This window comes from Electrophorus electricus, chromosome 5 (assembly GCF_041902795.1).
Source record: "Electrophorus electricus isolate QZ-2024a chromosome 5, ASM4190279v1, whole genome shotgun sequence".
NCBI classification, from domain to species: Eukaryota; Metazoa; Chordata; class Actinopteri; order Gymnotiformes; family Gymnotidae; genus Electrophorus; species Electrophorus electricus.
Window position 1 is genome coordinate 28,849,666 of NC_137501.1, and position 19,189 is coordinate 28,868,854.

The window sequence follows — 19,189 nt, forward strand, 5'->3', positions numbered from 1 at the left end:
ACCGGTGCACTTACGGCCCAGTAGGCTGCATTCATAGGTGTGTTCATAGCAGGTCTGTTGATAGTGGAATACCTTGAAAGGATACACACAGATCTCAGACGGTGTGGGTGGGTGTGTGTGTGTGTGCTGAAAATGGTTCCAACAGAACGGTCTTCTCAGTGAGGCTTGACCATTTTTTTAAAACACATTCTTCCCTTCCAAATCGACACACAGACTCTCTGCTATTGGCCCTTTGTCTTTGTGCTCCAAGCGTTGATTAGGACTCTGCGGGAATAAATCCCTCTCTGAGGTCTAATAAAGCTGACATGCATGTATACAGTACAGGGTAGAGAGATTAGGTCCGAACACAGCCCTGTACTCAGAGGTTAACTCGCTGATGGACTTATTCTCTGCACATTTGTGCTGTTTTTACAGCGGCCTCTTTCAAAAAGGACTTGATTAAAAATTATCATTAGAACTAAGTTATTACGTTATAATTCACTGTGTGCTTCACTGTATGGAAGTGTGCATTTATACATACAGTGCAGCTAGTGTTGGGTACATCTATAGGGTAAATGTGCCTAATAAAATCATTTTAGTTTATAAACTGTTTGGCCTACGTGGATTCTGTGCTGAGTATGAAAGCCCGGTATCTGTGAGTTGGACTGGCACTCGACCAGCAGCTGTAGTAGGTCGAGTGTGAATTGGGCGGGGGTGTCATCAACCCTGAAGCTCGCTCACTCTCTCTCCGCTGACAGACGACTGTCACATTAAACTGAGCGAAGCGGAGCTGTGCCCCCGCGCATTGCCCCGACCCCGCCGGCAGCTGTCTGCCCTCAGAGCAGGCATGGGCGGCCCCGGGGCAAAACCCTCACGCTCAGACTGTCTGTGTGGGAACCCTCGGATCACGAGACATGGAGCAGGAGAGCTAAGAGACGTGATACCCACGCTGCGACTCAGAGAAGGCCGTATTAGAAGCAGAAATGATGGCACTAACACCCAAACGGAAGGATGGTGAAGAAAGCATATTCACGACATGACGGAGGCCGCGAGAAGGGATCTGGTCCCAGATCAGCCGTGCGGTCTGGGAGTTTCACTTGAACTTAGAAGATTTCACAGACTGGGAAAAGATGTTTAGAGTTTATAAATATGATTCATTTTGTGAGAAGACCAACAGATACACAGGTTGCTTGGTTGCAAATGCTTTATACTCGATATTTGTTCAGTCAAGTTTCAGAATCTCAATCATGTTGAGGGTAGTGGGTTTTCCATTCACCAGAATTTGGGCTTTTTCCATTTTCCCGAATAACACCCAAATATTACAAAAGAATTTACACCAGTACGAGGCTGAAAAGTCGGAACATTGCTAAAGTCAAAATGTGAAAAAGCGTGCTGAAGGGCTTTTCGAATAAACGATAACGCACCGAGCTGTAAGAGCATGTTGAATTCCTCCTTTTTGCTCGTTTCAATCTCACCCCAAATCACGGTAGTCTACGCCATATAAAGTCTCTTCGCATAACCATAGTGGATGCAAACATGACTTGTGTGAACTATGGAGCACATGAAACCCTGTATCACTTTACCACAGCCAAAGACCACCGACCTCATGGAGATCAGAGGTCATCAGAGTTGACATTCTGCTCTTATGTCGTGCCGCGGCACTGCCATGGTGCCTGCTTGCCCCGCGGTACCGCCGAACCCCTGGGACGCCTCCTTACGCACAGCTGTCATCACTGCAGCTGATGCTGTAGCCCTGCGGTCCACTGTAGTGCGGCTTAGAACCACAGCTACGGCTGCCCCCATGCATGCAGACACAGCAGGGCAGGGAGCAGACCTGCTGGAGCTGACCGTCTCGTCCTGCTTTAGAAATCCGAGCATAAATGTGTAGACCGCCGCGTCGCTAAGGAGATGTGCTGTATCCAGAGCAAGGACAGTTATCCTGCCAGACTGCAGGGACTGATGGAGTTAGTGGGCTTTTGGCTACCTGTCTGAGACGTGTGTGTGTGTGTGTGTGTGTCTGTGTGTGTCTGTTCAGTATCATCTTGCTGCTCTATCCTGAGTGTGGCTGGATGTGTGCATTGTACAGCCCCCTCCTCCTGCTCTGACTCCACTGTGAGGTAATGGGGAGGACAGTAGAGTCTGACAGTTTCTGAGGTCCTCGCGCTCTCTCTCGCACTCTCTCTCGCGCTCTCTCTCACTCTCTGGCTCTCTTTCTTTATCTCCCTCTCCCTCTCTCTCCCGCTATATATATATATAATATAGCGAGAGAAAGTGAAGGAGAATTTTATATCTTTCTCACTCTATCTATCTATCTATCTATTCCTGTTAGAAAAGTTAGGACAGAGTGAAGGGTATATATCTTTATATTAGATCTCTTAAATGATCACAGAAGTGGATACAGATGTGTGTGTAGCAGAGAGAGCGAGCGAGAGAGAGAGGAAGAGAGAGAGAGAGACAGAGAGAGAGAGGTATATGATGCATCTTAGCCTTGACTTTCTCCTTCACAGGCACTCACTCAAGCAAGCCATGAATAAAGAGAGAAATTAATTTTCAGCATGGGTGCAAACATTCTCTCTCTCACACACTCACACACACACACACACACACACACACACACACACACACACACACTCTCTCTCTCTCACACACACACACTCTCTCTCTCTCTCTCTCTCTCTCTCTCTCTCTCTGTCTCACACACTCACTCTCTCTCTCTCACACATACACACACACACACACACACACACACACACACACACACACACACTCTCTCTCTCACACACACACACACACACACACACACACACACACACACACACACACACACACACACACACACACACTCACTCATCCCATACCCCTTTCTCTATATCACTGTCTGCATTTCATAACCTCCTTTCACCAGGATGATAAGTTGACGAAATCCATGACACCAGCCAATCACCAGCCTCCACATACACCTTCGAGTGTCTTAATTTAATGCTGGGGGATATTGCTTTACCCTCCTAAACAGGGTCACCTTACATATGCGAGTCTGCTCATTTAGATACCAGTTATTATGCTAGATACCAGTTACTATGCTAGATACCAGTTACTATACTAGATAACAGTTACTATTCTCTGTGCTGTGGCTGTTTTTCTTAAATCGTCTGTGAATTTGGATAAAAATTATTAGAACTGTCCAAACTGGAGGTTTTTGGAGGGTTTTATTTCTAACTGGCTTTAATTCCATTAAGAGCTAATTGGTTACATGTCTTGTGATCTTGTTTTTTTTTTTTGGGGGGGGGGGGGTGGATGTTTACACTACAACGTGTGTTAAACTAAAGCTTTTGTTAGCACGGCCCCCATGTAGAGAAACTGGGAGAGAGACAGACCCCTGTGGTCAGTCTTACTGACCCACTCTACCAAACACACACACACACACACACACACACACACACAACCATCCCATTGAGTCCTGGAGGCATCCGACTGAGCTCCAGGCCTCCAGGCTGTTTGGATAGCTGCTCTAGAGACATGAGGCCTCTCAGACGATCACCACACACTGAAGTGGTTACAGAGGTTCTCATCCTCTGTGTGTGTGTGTGTGTGTGCGTGTGTGCGTGTGTGCGTACGTGCGTGTGATTAGAATAGATGACTGTGGTAATTAACTTCTACTCTGATCTCCTTAAGTCTAGAGAGAGACACTAAGTGCTGATCAGCGAATGAAGGAGACTCCCACACACAGCTCTTCAGTGAGTGAATGCTGGTGTGTGTGGGTGAGTGGATGTGTGGGTGGGGATTTATGGCGTAATGTAATTTGGCTCACTGTAATGGATGTAGTTATTTGGTCAATGGTCAGTGGTTGGATTGGTGGTTATTATACACTGAAGCTTTCCAAAGTAAGTTGGAAAATAATTTTTGTACTGTACTTTAACAGTTTCCCTTTATTATGAGAAATGCTCCTTGCAAATTTTGTATTTGGTAGAAACCTTCTCAGTATTGACAAGACTGTGTGTTTATTTATATTACATTTAAAAAAAAACAAAAAAAACCCTTAAGTGGAAGTCAGGCATGAGCATATGGGAGAAAGGAGCCTGAAGAGAGCCCAGGGGTGGGTGGGTGTGCATGTTTGAGCAGGTATGTTTGTGTATAATACAGTATGTTTCCGTACAGTCCATAAGTGATCACTCTCATCTTGATCTCCTTAATCCGTATTGCTCCGATCAGCTGCCTCTTGGAGTCCTGCCCTGTTCATTCTCCCACCTGACTCCGCCCATCCGCAAATCGCTTGATTTGATTTGTCGATTGTCATATTAACATGCTGTGAGCTGGACTGGCTGTAAGTCCTTAATAAAAATCTTTTAAGGGTCTGTTGCAGGACGTGAGTGAAGCAGCAGCCGGCTGCAAAGAAGTCCCGCACATCCAGCTCATTAAAGCGGACGAGCTTGAAAGGATCATTAGACTCTCGCAGTGCAGCTCCAGGGGACTCTGGGTGTTTTCCTTTGTCTGGACAGCGAGGGACATTCATAAAACTAGTGTCTTCAAAGCTGCTTTGTGTCTCGATGCTGGCGTGCGAGTGTTGCTAAGGTTAGGCTGGGATTGATGGTGAGTTCCGCATTGCTCTGGGAGACGTTACTGCTGTAGCATCCAGGCTGTCCCTGCAGACGAACACTCTGAGCTGGAAAAGATTCCCCTCGGAGACATAGAGACTGAGTCATGGAGAGACATAAAGAGAGTGGGAGATAGTGAGAAATACGTAGAGAGAAAAAGAAAGTCAGAGACTGATGAGGGAGTGAGAGTGAGCGAGCGAGTGAGTGAGTGAAAGAGAATGCGATAGGAAACCCCAGGTTTGGCCTTCCTGTGACCAAGCCTATCAATGCCTTTCTTTCTGCTACAGTAATATATCAATGTTCAGAACAACCCAGCACTCTAACATCTACTGACCCACCCGTCCAGCACTCTGTCTACTGACCCAGCCATCCAGCACCCTAACGTCTACTGACCCAGCCATCCAGCACCCTAACGTCTACTGACCCAGCCATCCAGCACCCTAACGTCTACTGACCCAGCCATCCAGCACCCTAACGTCTACTGACCCAGCCATCCAGCACCCTAACGTCTACTGACCCAGCCATCCAGCACCCTAACGTCTACTGACCCAACCATCCAGCACCCTAACGTCTACTGACCCAGCCATCCAGCACCCTAACGTCTACTGACCCAGCCATCCAGCACCCTAACGTCTACTGACCCAGCCATCCAGCACCCTAACGTCTACTGACCCAGCCATCCAGCACCCTAACGTCTACTGACCCAGCCATCCAGCACTCTAATGTCTATTGACCCACCAGTCCAGCACTCTAACGTCTACTGACCCACTCACACCACTCCTGACCCACACTGGGCTTTAGAGTCTTCTCATTTTGCTTTGTTGTTCTTTAATAGCACTGGCAAATACAGTTAAAATATATATTTTTAATAATATCCCTGAAATACACATCCCACCCCAATGACACCTCAGACAAACACACACACACACACACACACACACACACACGCGCACGCACGCGCACACACACACACACACACACACGCCCATACCTTGCACACCTAATTTCCATAATGCCAATGGCTCCCAGTGGAGTGTTATGAGACATTCTGGCTCTGTTAATTGGTGCATCAATAAGCCATTCCAGATTCTCTTAATGAGTGGAAGCAATTTTGTATTAATGCATGCATATTATATAACTCAACCAGCAAATACGAAGAAGATTTACTAGAATTGTTTATTTAAACTCGCTCTTTTTATGCCCCTAAAACAATCAAAGGGCTTTTACAAGAACTCTAAAATTGAAAATCCTCTAAATGAAATTTAATAAATAAATAAATACATTCAGTCAGTTCCGTCTTACTCTTAATAAACAGTATTAAATCTTATCTAATAATATTTGTGTTTTCACATTCTACAGGAAATTCATAAAAACATATTTGCTCATAAATATGAAGCGGTGACCCTGAGGTTATTGTGTATGTGCTTGTATGATATAAAAAGGCGTTCTGTGTTGTAGCTACATGTCCCCCCCTCTGCTTTGACTAATGAAACAGACTGACAGCCTCTGGAGTGACATCCATGCACCTCACTTCTTCCTGGGCCTCTGGAGACCCTACCAAACGCTCCCCGCATCACTGATGAGGTCAGAGATCCCAGAGCATGGGCTCCGCCCTCAGTCCTGATCCCACAGTTCCATCATTAGCATAAAGGCAGCCCTCTGGAGAGCAGCTGTCCAATCACTCGCCTGTTCCCCTCTTTATCTTCCCCCACTGATTGACACAAGATGGTCGCCTGTATTAAACACCAATCAGGTTCTGTGTAAAGTTTGGAAATGGGCTTCCAGCAGAAAACTAGAGGTCAGTTCATGGGCATAATGAGGTGAAGAAGCCTTTCTACGCGCGCGCACACGCATTTGAGAGAGACAGAGCTGCACCCTCCCAGGCTGTAATAGCTTTGAATTCCCAGATGAGAGGTATGAGTGCTGGACATTGGACTGATATTAAGACCCAGTGAAGCCCAGAGACAGAAACGGAGAGATGATTGAGCTCTGCCGAGTCTTATATGCTGGTCAGCAAATTTCTAAATTGTTTTTTGTCTGCTAGCCTGTGTAATGTTCTTAACTTGTTAACAGAAGAGGAGAGAGTGAAGCATTGATCAGTGAGTGCTGGTGTAGGCGGTCTGTAGTTTCATCAGCTATGCATTAGGCGTGTGTGTGTGTGTGTGTGTGTGTGTGTGTGTGTGTGTGTGTGTGTGTGTGTGAGAGAGACTCATGAGTTTTGTGAATTATGTTGCAGTGAGTGTTGCTATAACAACCGCTTTGACCCTCCACTATTTGCTAAGGTTACCATTTGAATACATATGAAAGGCCCCCACACCATATAGGCTGAGTGCTATTAACCCACCCTGACTGGGCCTTCCTCTCACGCCTGACATTTAGCTTTTATTGATGTTCTGCTCCGTTTCATAAAGCTGTTACGAGAGCCGCTGTAGCTCCCGTTGAACACTGCAAAATGTCAGCCATTTGCGTGCAAGTGTGATCACTCCACTGGTGCGGTGCCCTAATTAAGAACGCCCGGCACCCAAATGAAGCCAAATTAGCTGTCAGGAAAGTCACATTTAAATGAGTGATGCACAGGCCAGACGGTAAACATTTAACTGATATAAATTGCCATTTAAGAGCCGAGTTTAATGTTTTGGCCCTGTATTAATGTGACGCACAGCAGCAATGACGATCAGAGTGTCTCGCAAACTCATTTGGAGGCATTTAGGGCTTTTGTGCACACAGAGGTTTGCGCAAATTAAGACAATGGTTGTGTTTTTATGAGCAGTCATAAACAGGCCTCCCGTGCTTGCTAATGACGACAGAAACAGCTTGTATGTCAGCTTGCGGACGGCGAGGGAATAACCCCAGCACGGCAAACAGCACACTCTGCAAAACAACGGGTCAGGCAAGACAGGGCAGCCCTCACGCTTTGGATATCAGCATTAAGTGTTTCCTCCTTTTTTATGTTACTGTTAATGCTGAGAGCGACCGTGAATAACAGACTTAAATTCAGTGTATTGTGTTTGTGTGGGTGTGTGTGTATTGTGTTTGTGGATGTTTTATTATGTTTGTGTGGGTGTGTATTGTGTTTGTGTTTGTGTGGGTGTTTTATTGTGTTTGTGGATGTTTTATTGTGTTTGTGTGGGTGAGTATTGTGTTTGTGTGGGTGTGTATTGTGTTTGTGGATGTTTTATTGTGTTTGTGTGGGTGTGTATTGTGTTTGTGTGGATGTTTTATTGTGTTTGTGTGGGTGTGTGTGTATTGTGTTTGTGTGGGTGTGTGTGTATTGTGTTTGTGTGGGTGGGTGTTTTATTGTGTTTGTGGATGTTTTATTGTGTTTGTGTGGGTGTGTATTGTGTTTGTGTGGGTGTGTATTGTTTGTGTGGATGTGTGTATTGTTTGTGTGGATGTGTGTATTGTTTGTGTGGATGTGTGTTGTGTTTGTGTGGATGTTTTATTGTGTTTGTGTGGTTGTGTGTTGTGTTTGTGTGGATGTTTTATTGTGTGTGTGGATGTTTTATTGTGTGTGTGGATGTTTTATTGTGTGTGTGGATGTTTTATTGTGTTTGTGGATGTTTTATTGTGTTTGTGGATGTTTTATTGTGTTTGTGTGGGTGTGTATTGTGTTTGTATGGGTGTGTTGTGTTTGTGTGGATGTTTTATTGTGTTTGTGTGGATGTTTTATTGCGTGTGTATTGTGTTTGTGTGGGTGTGTGTGTATTGTGTTTGTGTGGGTGTGTGTGTGTATTGTGTTTGTGTGGGTGTGTATTGTGTTTGTGTTTGTGTGGGTGTTTTATTGTGTTTGTGTGGGTGTGTATTGTGTTTGTGTGGGTGTGTATTGTGTTTGTGGATGTTTTATTGTGTTTGTGTGGGTGTGTGTGTATTGTGTTTGTGTGGGTGTGTGTGTATTGTGTTTGTGTGGGTGTTTTTATTGTGTTTGTGGATGTTTTATTGTGTTTGTGTGGGTGTGTATTGTGTTTGTGTGGGTGTGTATTGTTTGTGTGGATGTTTTATTGTGTTTGTGTGGGTGTGTATTGTGTTTGTGTGGATGTGTGTTGTGTTTGTGTGGATGTTTTATTGTGTTTGTGTGGATGTTTTATTGTGTTTGTGTGGTTGTGTGTTGTGTTTGTGGATGTTTTATTGTGTTTGTGTGGGTGTGTATTGTGTTTGTATGGGTGTGTTGTGTTTGTATGGGTGTGTTGTGTTTGTGTGGATGTTTTATTGTGTGTGTGGATGTTTTATTGTGTGTGTGGATGTTTTATTGTGTTTGTGGATGTTTTATTGTGTTTGTGTGGGTGTGTATTGTGTTTGTATGGGTGTGTTGTGTTTGTGTGGATGTTTTATTGTGTTTGTGTGGATGTTTTATTGTGTGTGTATTGTGTTTGTGTGGGTGTGTGTGTATTGTGTTTGTGTGGGTGTGTGTGTGTATTGTGTTTGTGTGGGTGTGTATTGTGTTTGTGTTTGTGTGGGTGTTTTATTGTGTTTGTGTGGGTGTGTATTGTGTTTGTGTGGGTGTGTATTGTGTTTGTGGATGTTTTATTGTGTTTGTGTGGGTGTGTGTGTATTGTGTTTGTGTGGGTGTGTGTGTATTGTGTTTGTGTGGGTGTTTTTATTGTGTTTGTGGATGTTTTATTGTGTTTGTGTGGGTGTGTATTGTGTTTGTGTGGGTGTGTATTGTTTGTGTGGATGTTTTATTGTGTTTGTGTGGGTGTGTATTGTGTTTGTGTGGATGTGTGTTGTGTTTGTGTGGATGTTTTATTGTGTTTGTGTGGATGTTTTATTGTGTTTGTGTGGTTGTGTGTTGTGTTTGTGGATGTTTTATTGTGTTTGTGTGGGTGTGTATTGTGTTTGTATGGGTGTGTTGTGTTTGTATGGGTGTGTTGTGTTTGTGTGGATGTTTTATTGTGTGTGTATTGTGTTTGTGTGGGTGTGTGTGTATTGTGTTTGTGTGGATGTTTTATTGTGTTTGTGTGGGTGTGTATTGTGGGTGTGTATTGTTTGTGGATGTTTTATTGTTTGTGTGGATGTTTTATTGTGTTTGTGTGGGTGTGTGTTGTGTTTGTGGATGTTTTATTGTGTTTGTGTGAATGTTTTATTGTGTTTGGATGTTTTATTGGATGTTTTATTGTGTGTTTATTGAGTTTGTTTGGGTGTGTGTTGTGTTTGTGTGGATGTTTTATTGTGTTTGTGTGGGTGTGTATTGTGTTTGTGTGGGTGTGTATTGTGTTTGTGTGGATGTTTTATTGTGGTTGTGTGTTGTGTTTGTGGATGTTTTATTGTGTTTGTGTGGGTGTGTATTGTGTTTGTGGATGTTTTATTATGTTTGTGTGGGTGTGTATTGTGTTTGTGTGGATGTTTTATTGTGTTTGTGTGGGTGTGTGTTGTGTTTGTGTGGGTGTGTGTTGTGTTGGTACTGGAGGTTAGGTTTGGCGGTATGACGGCTCATGACGAAAAAGACACCAAAGCTGTTTTTTCCCCTCTGGGTGCTCTACTTTTTTTGTGTTGTTGCTCAATTTAACAGCAAAGTTCATTTCAGCTGAATAATGTTTACTAGTCATTCTACAAAGTGCATATTTTAACATGAACCTTTTTTTGAACACATTGTTTTTCTACCACTAAGATATTATTCTTATGAGTGTTAGAGATGCAGTGTTGATCAGTGCTGTTATTCCACTAGTATGGTATTGTTTATCAGTGCTGTCCTTATGTAAGCATTGTGGCGATTACCATGTGGTTCTGTTAGTTCTCTTACTGTTTTGCTGTTTCAGTGCTTACTGTTCTCTTAGTGTTGTGATTTTTAGCCATACCGTTCTTCTATTAGTGTTGTGATTTTTAGCCATACCGTTCTTCTATTAGTGTTGTGATTTTTAGCCATACCGTTCTTCTATTAGTGTTGTGATTTTTAGCCATACCGTTCTTCTCTTAGTGTTGTGATTTTTAGCCATACCGTTCTTCTCTTAGTGTTGTGATTTTTAGCCATACCGTTCTTCTATTAGTGTTGTGATTTTTAGCCATACCGTTCTTCTATTAGTGTTGTGATTTTTAGCCATACCGTTCTTCTATTAGTGTTGTGATTTTTAGCCATACCGTTCTTCTATTAGTGTTGTGGTGTTTAACAGTGCTGTTCTTGCGTGTCCCAGAAGACACAGTCCTAAGCAGTTCTCATGTCTCTAGGCTCTGAATGTGTTAGCACTGTGGTGTTTATCAGTAGTGTTTATGTCTCTAGGCTGTGAATGTGTGTTAGTGCTATAGTGTTTATCAGATGTGTTTGTGTCTCTAGGCTGTGAATGTGTGTTAGTGCTATAGTGTTTATCAGATGTGTTTGTCTCTAGGCTCTGAATGTGTTAGCACTGTGGTGTTTATCAGTAGTGTTTATGTCTCTAGGCTGTGAATGTGTGTTAGTGCTATAGTGTTTATCAGATGTGTTTGTGTCTCTAGGCTGTGAATGTGTGTTAGTGCTATAGTGTTTATCAGATGTGTTTGTCTCTAGGCTCTGAATGTGTTAGCACTGTGGTGTTTATCAGTAGTGTTTATGTCTCTAGGCTGTGAATGTGTGTTAGTGCTATAGTGTTTATCAGATGTGTTTGTGTCTCTAGGCTCTGAATGTGTGTTAGTGCTGTAGTGTTTATCAGGAGTATTTATGTCTCTAGGCTGTGAATGTGTGTTAGTGCTATAGTGTTTATCAGATGTGTTTGTCTCTAGGCTCTGAATGTGTGTTAGTGCTGTAGTGTTTATCAGTAGTGTTTATGTCTCTAGGCTGTGAATGTGTGTTAGTGCTATAGTGTTTATCAGATGTGTTTGTGCCTCTAGGCTCTGAATGTGTGTTAGTGCTGTAGTGTTTATCAGTAGTGTTTGTCTCTAGGCTGTGAATGTGTGTTAGTGCTATAGTGTTTATCAGATGTGTTTGTGTCTCTAGCCTCTGAATGTGTTAGTGCTGTAGTGTTTGCCTCTAGGCTGTGAATGTATGTTAGTGCTATAGTGTTTATCAGATGTGTTTGTGCCTCTAGGCTCTGAATGTGTGTTAGTGCTGTAGTGTTTATCAGTAGTGTTTATGTCTCTAGGCTGTGAATGTGTGTTAGTGCTATAGTGTTTATCAGATGTGTTTGTATCTCTAGGCTCTGAATGTGTGTTAGTGCTGTAGTGTTTATCAGTAGTATTTGTGTCTCTAGGCTCTGGAGAGTGAGTTCGTGTCCTGCCAGCTGCACCAGTGGATTGATCTGATCTTCGGCTACAAGCAGCAGGGACCTGAAGCAGCACGAGCCCTCAACGTCTTCTATTACCTGACCTACGAAGGAGCCATCAACCTGGGCAACATAACAGACCCCATGCTCCGAGAGGTGAGTGAACATGCGCACACACGTGCGCGCGCGCACACACACACACACACACACACACCCCACACATACACGTGCACACACGCACACACACATACGCGCACACACACACCCCACACATACACGTGCGCACACACCCAACACATACACACGCACACACACATACGCGCACACACACACCCCACACATACATGTGCGCACACACCCCACACATACATGCGCGCACACACACACACACACACACCACATACACGCGCACACACACACACATACGCATGTGCACACACACATATACGCATGCACACAAACACATACACGCGCGCGCACACACACACATACGCGCACACACACACACACACGACACATACACGCGTGCACACAAACGCACACACCCCACACATACACGCGAGCACACACATACGCGCACGCACACACACACACACACACACACACACACACACACACACACACACACATACACACGCGCGCCTGCAGCAAGAGGTGAGTGTACACACACACACAACCCTATTCTCCGAGAGGTTAGTATACACACACACACGGGACCCCAACTTTCCACACACACTCTGATACACGCATCACATCATGAGAGACATGTATACACACACACTCAAAACGCACATCACAGATTTCCATAACGTCTTCGTTTCCACCCAGTTCTAGCGATCATGCCACAGTGGCGCTGGGTCTTCCTGGGCCAGGCCCTAGGTGATGTCCCAGCCCCGGGTGGCTAGTTCACCGAGTTGTGCTGTCTGCCTTCTGCACAGGAGATTGTTGCGGCTGATTCTATGTGCAAATAAATATATAATGTCCATATGAATGGGCTGTTTTGTGTGTAGATTCTCTGTTAGTGTCCACTGACTGACTGAATGAGGGCTGTGCATTATCGGGTCTTATTTGAGTTGTATGTCTGTGTTTCTATGGGATGTGTGTGTCTGGGTGTGTCTGTGAGATGGGTGTGTGGAATGTTTCATGGCAGATTAGGGTCACTCCAGAGACAAAGCTGTGCTTTCTCAGACGTTGATTACTTCCTGTCTCAGTGCTGCAACCTAAAATTAAAACACACACAGAATTCTACTTCTGCGCCCAATAGAGATCCATACTCACAAAATACACTATACTCGACCCCATACTCACAAAATACACTATACTCGACCCCATACTCTTTCCATACATCAAATTTGCTCCATGCCCCGTCTTTCCGATATACACTACACTCACACCATACATCATAATGGCTTCATTCATGTGAGATGCTGGAGCAGATATGTTCGCAGCATGCAAAGGTTGCTGTTCCTAAGAACCAGCAGGAGCTCAACAGGGTTGAAAACAGTGAAAACTCACCATCATGTAGCACGGTGATCCACAAGCTATTTTTGTTTACAAGATCACCAATCATCCATCTAGTTTATTTATTTATTCCATTTTTAACCTTTAAATATTTGTGTGTGAAAGGTTCAGGATGTTGGGACATTTGGACATTGTTGAATCGACATGTTCAACTCGCGCCAACTCACATTCCATTCACCGAGGTGGGCAACACTCGTGATATATGATGTTGGAATGTAGAGTTTGGGGGGGGGTTTCTGTTAAACTGGCAGCTTGATGTACTCTCTCTCTCTCTCAATCTCTCTCACACACACACACACACACACAGACTAGCTTCATATATATTAATATGCAGTAGGAACATGACCTTTCCTGTGCTGTGTGTGAATCCTGTAGCCTCGCCAATACGTTGGACCAACCCCCATTATGCTAAAGAAAAGCCTCTGTTCTGCACTGGTCACTTAGATTGGCTTGTCAAGGGCCCTGAGTAAATCAGGTGACTCTGGGAGCATGACCGACGGGGTACTGTGTGTGTGTGTGTGTGTGTGTGTGTGTGTGTGTGTGTGTAAGGATCATCTTCATCATTTAAATGTGTAGAATATAAAAGGACCTCATCAGTGATGGGCCAGTGCTCCTGAAAAGATTGAAAACATTAACACATCCACCTCAACGTAATAACCTCACCTCACCTCTCCTTGAGTCTCCTCTCGTCTCCTTGAGTCTCCTCTCCTCTCCCCTCCTCTCCTCGAGTTTCCTTGAGTCTCCTCTCCTTGAGTCTCCTCTCCTCGAGTTTCCTTGAGTCTCCTCTCCTTGAGTCTCCTCTCATCTCCTTGAGTCTCCTCTCCGCTCCTCTCCTCTCCTTGAGTCTCCTCTCCTTGAGTCTCTGCTCCTCTCCTCTCCTCTGCTCCTGGCATTCTTGACTTCTCAAAGCTTGTATGCAAACATTACACATCCATATTTCATTAGTTATCATTACATTTCATTTCATTAGATTTGATTTTGACAGTTGGGTTTATGTTGACTCAGAAAGAGGAATACCCAGGTGGAAAAGACCTAAAGAAAACTGCCAAAGTCACTAATAGCATATGATAATGTCATTAAAATGCTGTGTTTGTCCAGCATAACTTTTGAAGCGCCTGTTTCTGGGTGATGATTGCAGATGCATAGTGCCGTCTGAGTTGTATCAGTGCTCCTAATGAGACCACTGGCGGATTTCCTGTGGAGAGGGAGGATTTACACTACTCAGAAAGCTCTTACCAGCAGCGTGAGCTGAACAAAGGAAGCGATGGATGAGGGGGGAAAAAGGAGGGAGAGAGAAAGAGAGAAGAAGGGACAAAGACTGGGAGGGGAGGCCGAGAGAGGGTGATCCCCTCACTTCCTGTTCTGATACTACTGGAGCCAAAGTGACATTTAGCAAAAAGACCTCTCTTTCTCTCTCTCTCTCTCTCTCTCTCTCTCTGTGGTGTTAGACTGTAAGGTGAGCAGAACGCTTCATGGTCTGTGTTCAGTCTCCGAACAGGATCAGCAGAGTTTCTCTACTGGTGGAAATTCATTTCAGTAATCCCACCTGAGATTCCCATGGAATACTGAGCCAACTGCTTCTTTTGGAATGGACACACCACACACACACACACACACAGTTCCATATGTGTTTGTACTTTTGAGTCGCAAGTTCTTGTTTTGTCTTTTAACATGTTTCTTGCTCTTATGGTGCTCTAAGAAGCAGTCTTTTCCCCACTAATACTGCCCCCTACAGGCGGTGGAGTCTCAGATCAGGAGTTTTGGACAGACTCCTTGCAAGCTGCTGATTGAACCCCACCCACCCAGAAGCTCAGCCATGCAGGTGGTAAGTTATTCACACACACACACACACACACACACACACACAAGCGCAGGGGAGGACTGTGGGTAAAGAGAGGGCTGCAGTGTGCTAGGGGCTCTGGAGTGTGAGTCTTTAGAGAGACAGGGAGGTCATCGCCTAGAACCCCAATTACATCTCCCTCTCCATGGCGATGACAGCTCACCCGGGCTCTACAGCCAGGCTGGTCAAACCTGCCCTTAAACTCAGCTCAACTCAAACCATCTTAGTCCGGCTCACGTCCTCCCAGTCTAACTCAAACCCAGTCAGCTCAACACACTGATTAAAATAGTGACTGTGTAATTAGTAGCTGCATAATTAATATAACTATAGACAACATCTCTGACTTTGTATATGTGCGTGTGCATGTGTGTCTATTTGTGTATTTGCGTGCGTGCGTGCGTGCGCGCAGTGGGGGACAGTTAGGCTCATGTCTTCTGGCACTGGATTACATACGGCTGACTCCTCTACCAGGCAGTGAAGGATTCTGGGAAATAGAGGCCCACCAGAGACACTACAGAGTACACACTTAAGCACTGGACAGTACAGTTCAGTGCACTGCCATACTAACGTCAGCCCCTTCTGCTTCTGTTTGGTTGGGTGGGGTTCTGCGTAGACACTCTGAACCTACTCCATCATGCGTAGCATGTGCTAGCCCCGCCGGCCAGCCCAGGCTAACGCACAGAACACAGCACAGCCTACTGAGGAAGTCCACTTGATGGTTGGGTGACTTTGCCGCTGTGAACTCAAGCAGCTGTGTGTATGTCTGTGTGTGTGTGTGTGTGTATGTCTGTGTGTGTGTGTGTGTGTATGTCTGTGTGTGTGTGTGTGTGTGTATGTCTGTGTGTGTGTGTGTGTGTGTGTGTGTGTGTGTGTGTGTGTGTGTGTGTGTGTGTGTGTGTGCGCGTCACACTCACTTCTTTAAGATAATTCAGATGCAGGGGAGGATTGTGATGTCATAAAGGAAGTCTAGTTAAAGCATCCTTTAGGGCTGAAATATCATTCAGCTTTTTCTGGAACTTTCTGCAACCGTAGAATGTGCTTGCTTTTACTCTCAATCCCTCTCCCTCATTCTCTGCCACTCTCTCCCTCTGTCACTCTCTCTCTCTCTCTCTCTCTCTCTCTCTCTCTCTCTCTCTCTCTAAGTCTCTGTCTCCCTCTTGGTGTATGATGTGTGCTTTTCCGGCTCGTCCTCCTGCAGACTCCGTTGATGTTCACAGACCAGATGCAGCAGGATGTCGTCATGGTGCTGAAGTTTCCCTCCAACTCCCCCGTGGTGCACGTGTCCGCCAACACCCAGCCTGGCCTCGCCAACCCCGCCGTCATCACAGTCACCGCCAACCGTCTCTTCGCTGTCAACAAGTGGCACGGTCTCACAGGTGAGCGGCAGTGGAATCATGGGTAACGGGAGTTTCGGTCGTGTGGTCCTGACAAAGGAGATACTGATGAAATTCACTAAACAGACTGCATTGTTTTCAGTGGTACTGCATGCAGGGAGATAAAACATACGCCTCACATGGGTAACTCATGGGAGAATCATTGGCCAGAGATTGTGTGTGTTTTCAAGAAAAAAAACAACTGATGGACTGGATGCTGTCATGAGTTGCAGCATTGTGTGTGTTGCGTTCCACTCCAGCTGGTGGAGTGTGGGCTCAACGCACATACCTTAACACTCTTAACACTCCTGTCACACCGTCGTCATCGGGGAGGCTTCTGGGGGAAGTTCACACACAGAGCTACGTTTAGGGTGAAAGTTGGCAGCATCCTGTTTCCTCCGCTGCCCCGGTTAGTCCAGCACGCGTTCGATCAAACGTGACATTTCCACTAAACGCCTTTCACTTCCTGTCCGCTTTTATTAATCACGCCAACTTTGGAGGTCTGTTTGTTTATTTATTTTACCTGTTAAGTGTCATCCTAAAACAAAAAATGAAGGTAAAGGCAGTGTGCTGTACTGCTTACAGATGTTTATCTCTGGATGTTTTGTTATTTGTTGCTTTGTGCTATGTGGAAGTGGTTAGTGGCTGACGGTACCTGCCCTGCATACTGCGTCTGGCCAGGACAAGGCTACATGAGACTCGTGGGACGTCATGCCACATGACCTTTGCTACTTTAATTATGTACATAAATAAGAACCTGGTTCTCAGCATTATTTATTAGGTGTTATTTTTCACCATGTTTATGTTGTTGCATTTCTTTCTCTCTCTTTCTCCCTCTCCCTCTCTCTCTCTCTCTCTCTCTCTCATAACCTCTCCCCTTTTCTACCCCGTGTCTCTGTCTCTGTCAGGTCACCAGAGCTCATCGGCACCGGAGCAGCAATACCAGTTACCAGTGGAGATTGATCCTCTGATAGGTCCGTGGCTTATCAGTCATGCGCGTGGTGATATGTGATTTGCTGTGGTGTTGAGTGTGGGCGGGCCTGGCAATGAGATGAGAGCTGTTTGTCACCCATTGAGCCTCCACTCAACATTTACATGCAAATTGGAAAGCAATGAGCTGTAGCTTTGCCTGTAAATCTCTCTCACACATACACGCTCAACACACACACACATGCACACATGTATGCACGTACACACTCCCCCCCCGGTTGTCAACCTAAATGAATATGAATAGTGTAATGATGTCTGATTGAAGGCGTGTGATTGAGGATGTCAGCACAATATGGCCTCTACTGCAGTGTGAGCTGAGTTAGGGGAGGGAGTGTGTATAGTGAGTAGTGCAGGACAGTGTTTGTTGTGAGTGTGTATAGTGAGTGGCGCAGGATGGTGTGTGTCGTGACTGTGTATAGTAAGTAGTGCAGGACAGTGTGTGTCGTAAGTGTGTATAGTGAGTAGTGCAGGACGTTGTGTCTTGTGTGTATAGTGAGTAGCACAGGGCGGTGTGTGTCGTGAGTGTATAGTGAGTAGTGCAGGACAGTGTTCGATGTGAGTGTGAGTAGTGCAGGACGGTGTGTGTTGTGAGTATATAGTGAGTAGTGCAGGACGGTGTTTGATGTGAGTAGTGCAGGACGGTGTTTGTTGTGAGTGTATAATCAGTAGTGCAAGACGGTGTTTGATGTGAGTGTGAGTAGTGCAGGGCAGTGTGTGTCGTGAGTGTATAGTGAGTAGTGCAGGACAGTGTTTGTTGTGAGTGTGAGTAGTGCAGGACGGTGTGTGTCATGAGTGTATAGGGAGTAGTGCAGGACAGTGTTTGTTGTGAGTGAGTAGTGCAGGACGGTGTGAGTGTGAGTAGTGCAGGACGGTGTGTGTCGTGAATGTATAATCAGTAGTGCAGGACGGTGTTTGATGTGAGTGTGAGTAGTGCAGGACGGTGTGTGTCGTGAGTGTGAGTAGTGCAAGACGGTGTGTGTCGTGAGTGTATAGTGAGTAGTGCAGGACGTTGTGTCTCGAGTGTATAGTGAGTAGCACAGGGCGGTGTGTGTCATGAGTGTATAGTGAGTAGTGCAGGACGGTGTGTGTCGTGAGTGTATAGTGAGTAGTGCAGGACGGTGTTTGATGTGAATAGTGCAGGACGGTGTTTGTTGTGAGTGTATAATCAGTAGTGCAGGATGGTGTTTGATGTGAGTGTGAGTAGTGCAGGGCGGTGTGTGTTGTGAGTGTATAGTGAGTAGTGCAGGACAGTGTTTGTTGTGAGTGTGAGTAGTGCAGGACAGTGTTTGTTGTGAGTGTGAGTAGTGCAGGACGGTGTGTGTCGTGAGTGTATAGTGAGTAGTGCAGGACGTTGTGTCTTGTATGTATAGTGAGTAGCACAGGGCGGTGTGTATAGTGAGTAGTGCAGGACGGTGTTTGATGTGAGTGTGAGTAGTGCAGGACGGTGTGTGTCGTGAGTGTATAGTGAGTAGTGCAGGACAGTGTTTGTTGTGAATGTGAGTAGTGCAGGACGGTGTGTGTCGTGAGTGTATAGTGAGTAGTGCAGGACATTGTGTCTGGTATGTATAGTGAGTAGCACAGGGCGGTGTGTGTCGTGAGTGTATAATCAGTAGTGCAGGACAGTGTTTGATGTGAGTGAGTAGTGCAGGACGGTGTGTGTCATGAGTATATAGTGAGTAGTGCAGGACAGTGTTTGTTGTGAGTGTATAATCAGTAGTGCAGGATGGT

The 19,189-nt window shown here is 45.3% G+C and overlaps 1 protein-coding gene across 4 annotated transcripts in view; it reads left to right on the forward strand.

Moving 5' to 3' along the window:
* Positions 1-19,189, forward strand: part of lrba (LPS-responsive vesicle trafficking, beach and anchor containing) — a 194,282-nt gene that overhangs the window by 155,098 nt on the left and 19,995 nt on the right. For all 4 annotated transcript variants that reach the window (XM_035530261.2, XM_035530262.2, XM_035530264.2 and 1 more), the window contains exons 47-50: positions 11,726-11,893; positions 14,994-15,083; positions 16,297-16,474; positions 17,380-17,445. In XM_035530261.2, coding sequence (XP_035386154.2) covers positions 11,726-11,893; positions 14,994-15,083; positions 16,297-16,474; positions 17,380-17,445 — 502 coding nt within the window. The remainder of the gene's footprint in view (positions 1-11,725; positions 11,894-14,993; positions 15,084-16,296; positions 16,475-17,379; positions 17,446-19,189) is intronic.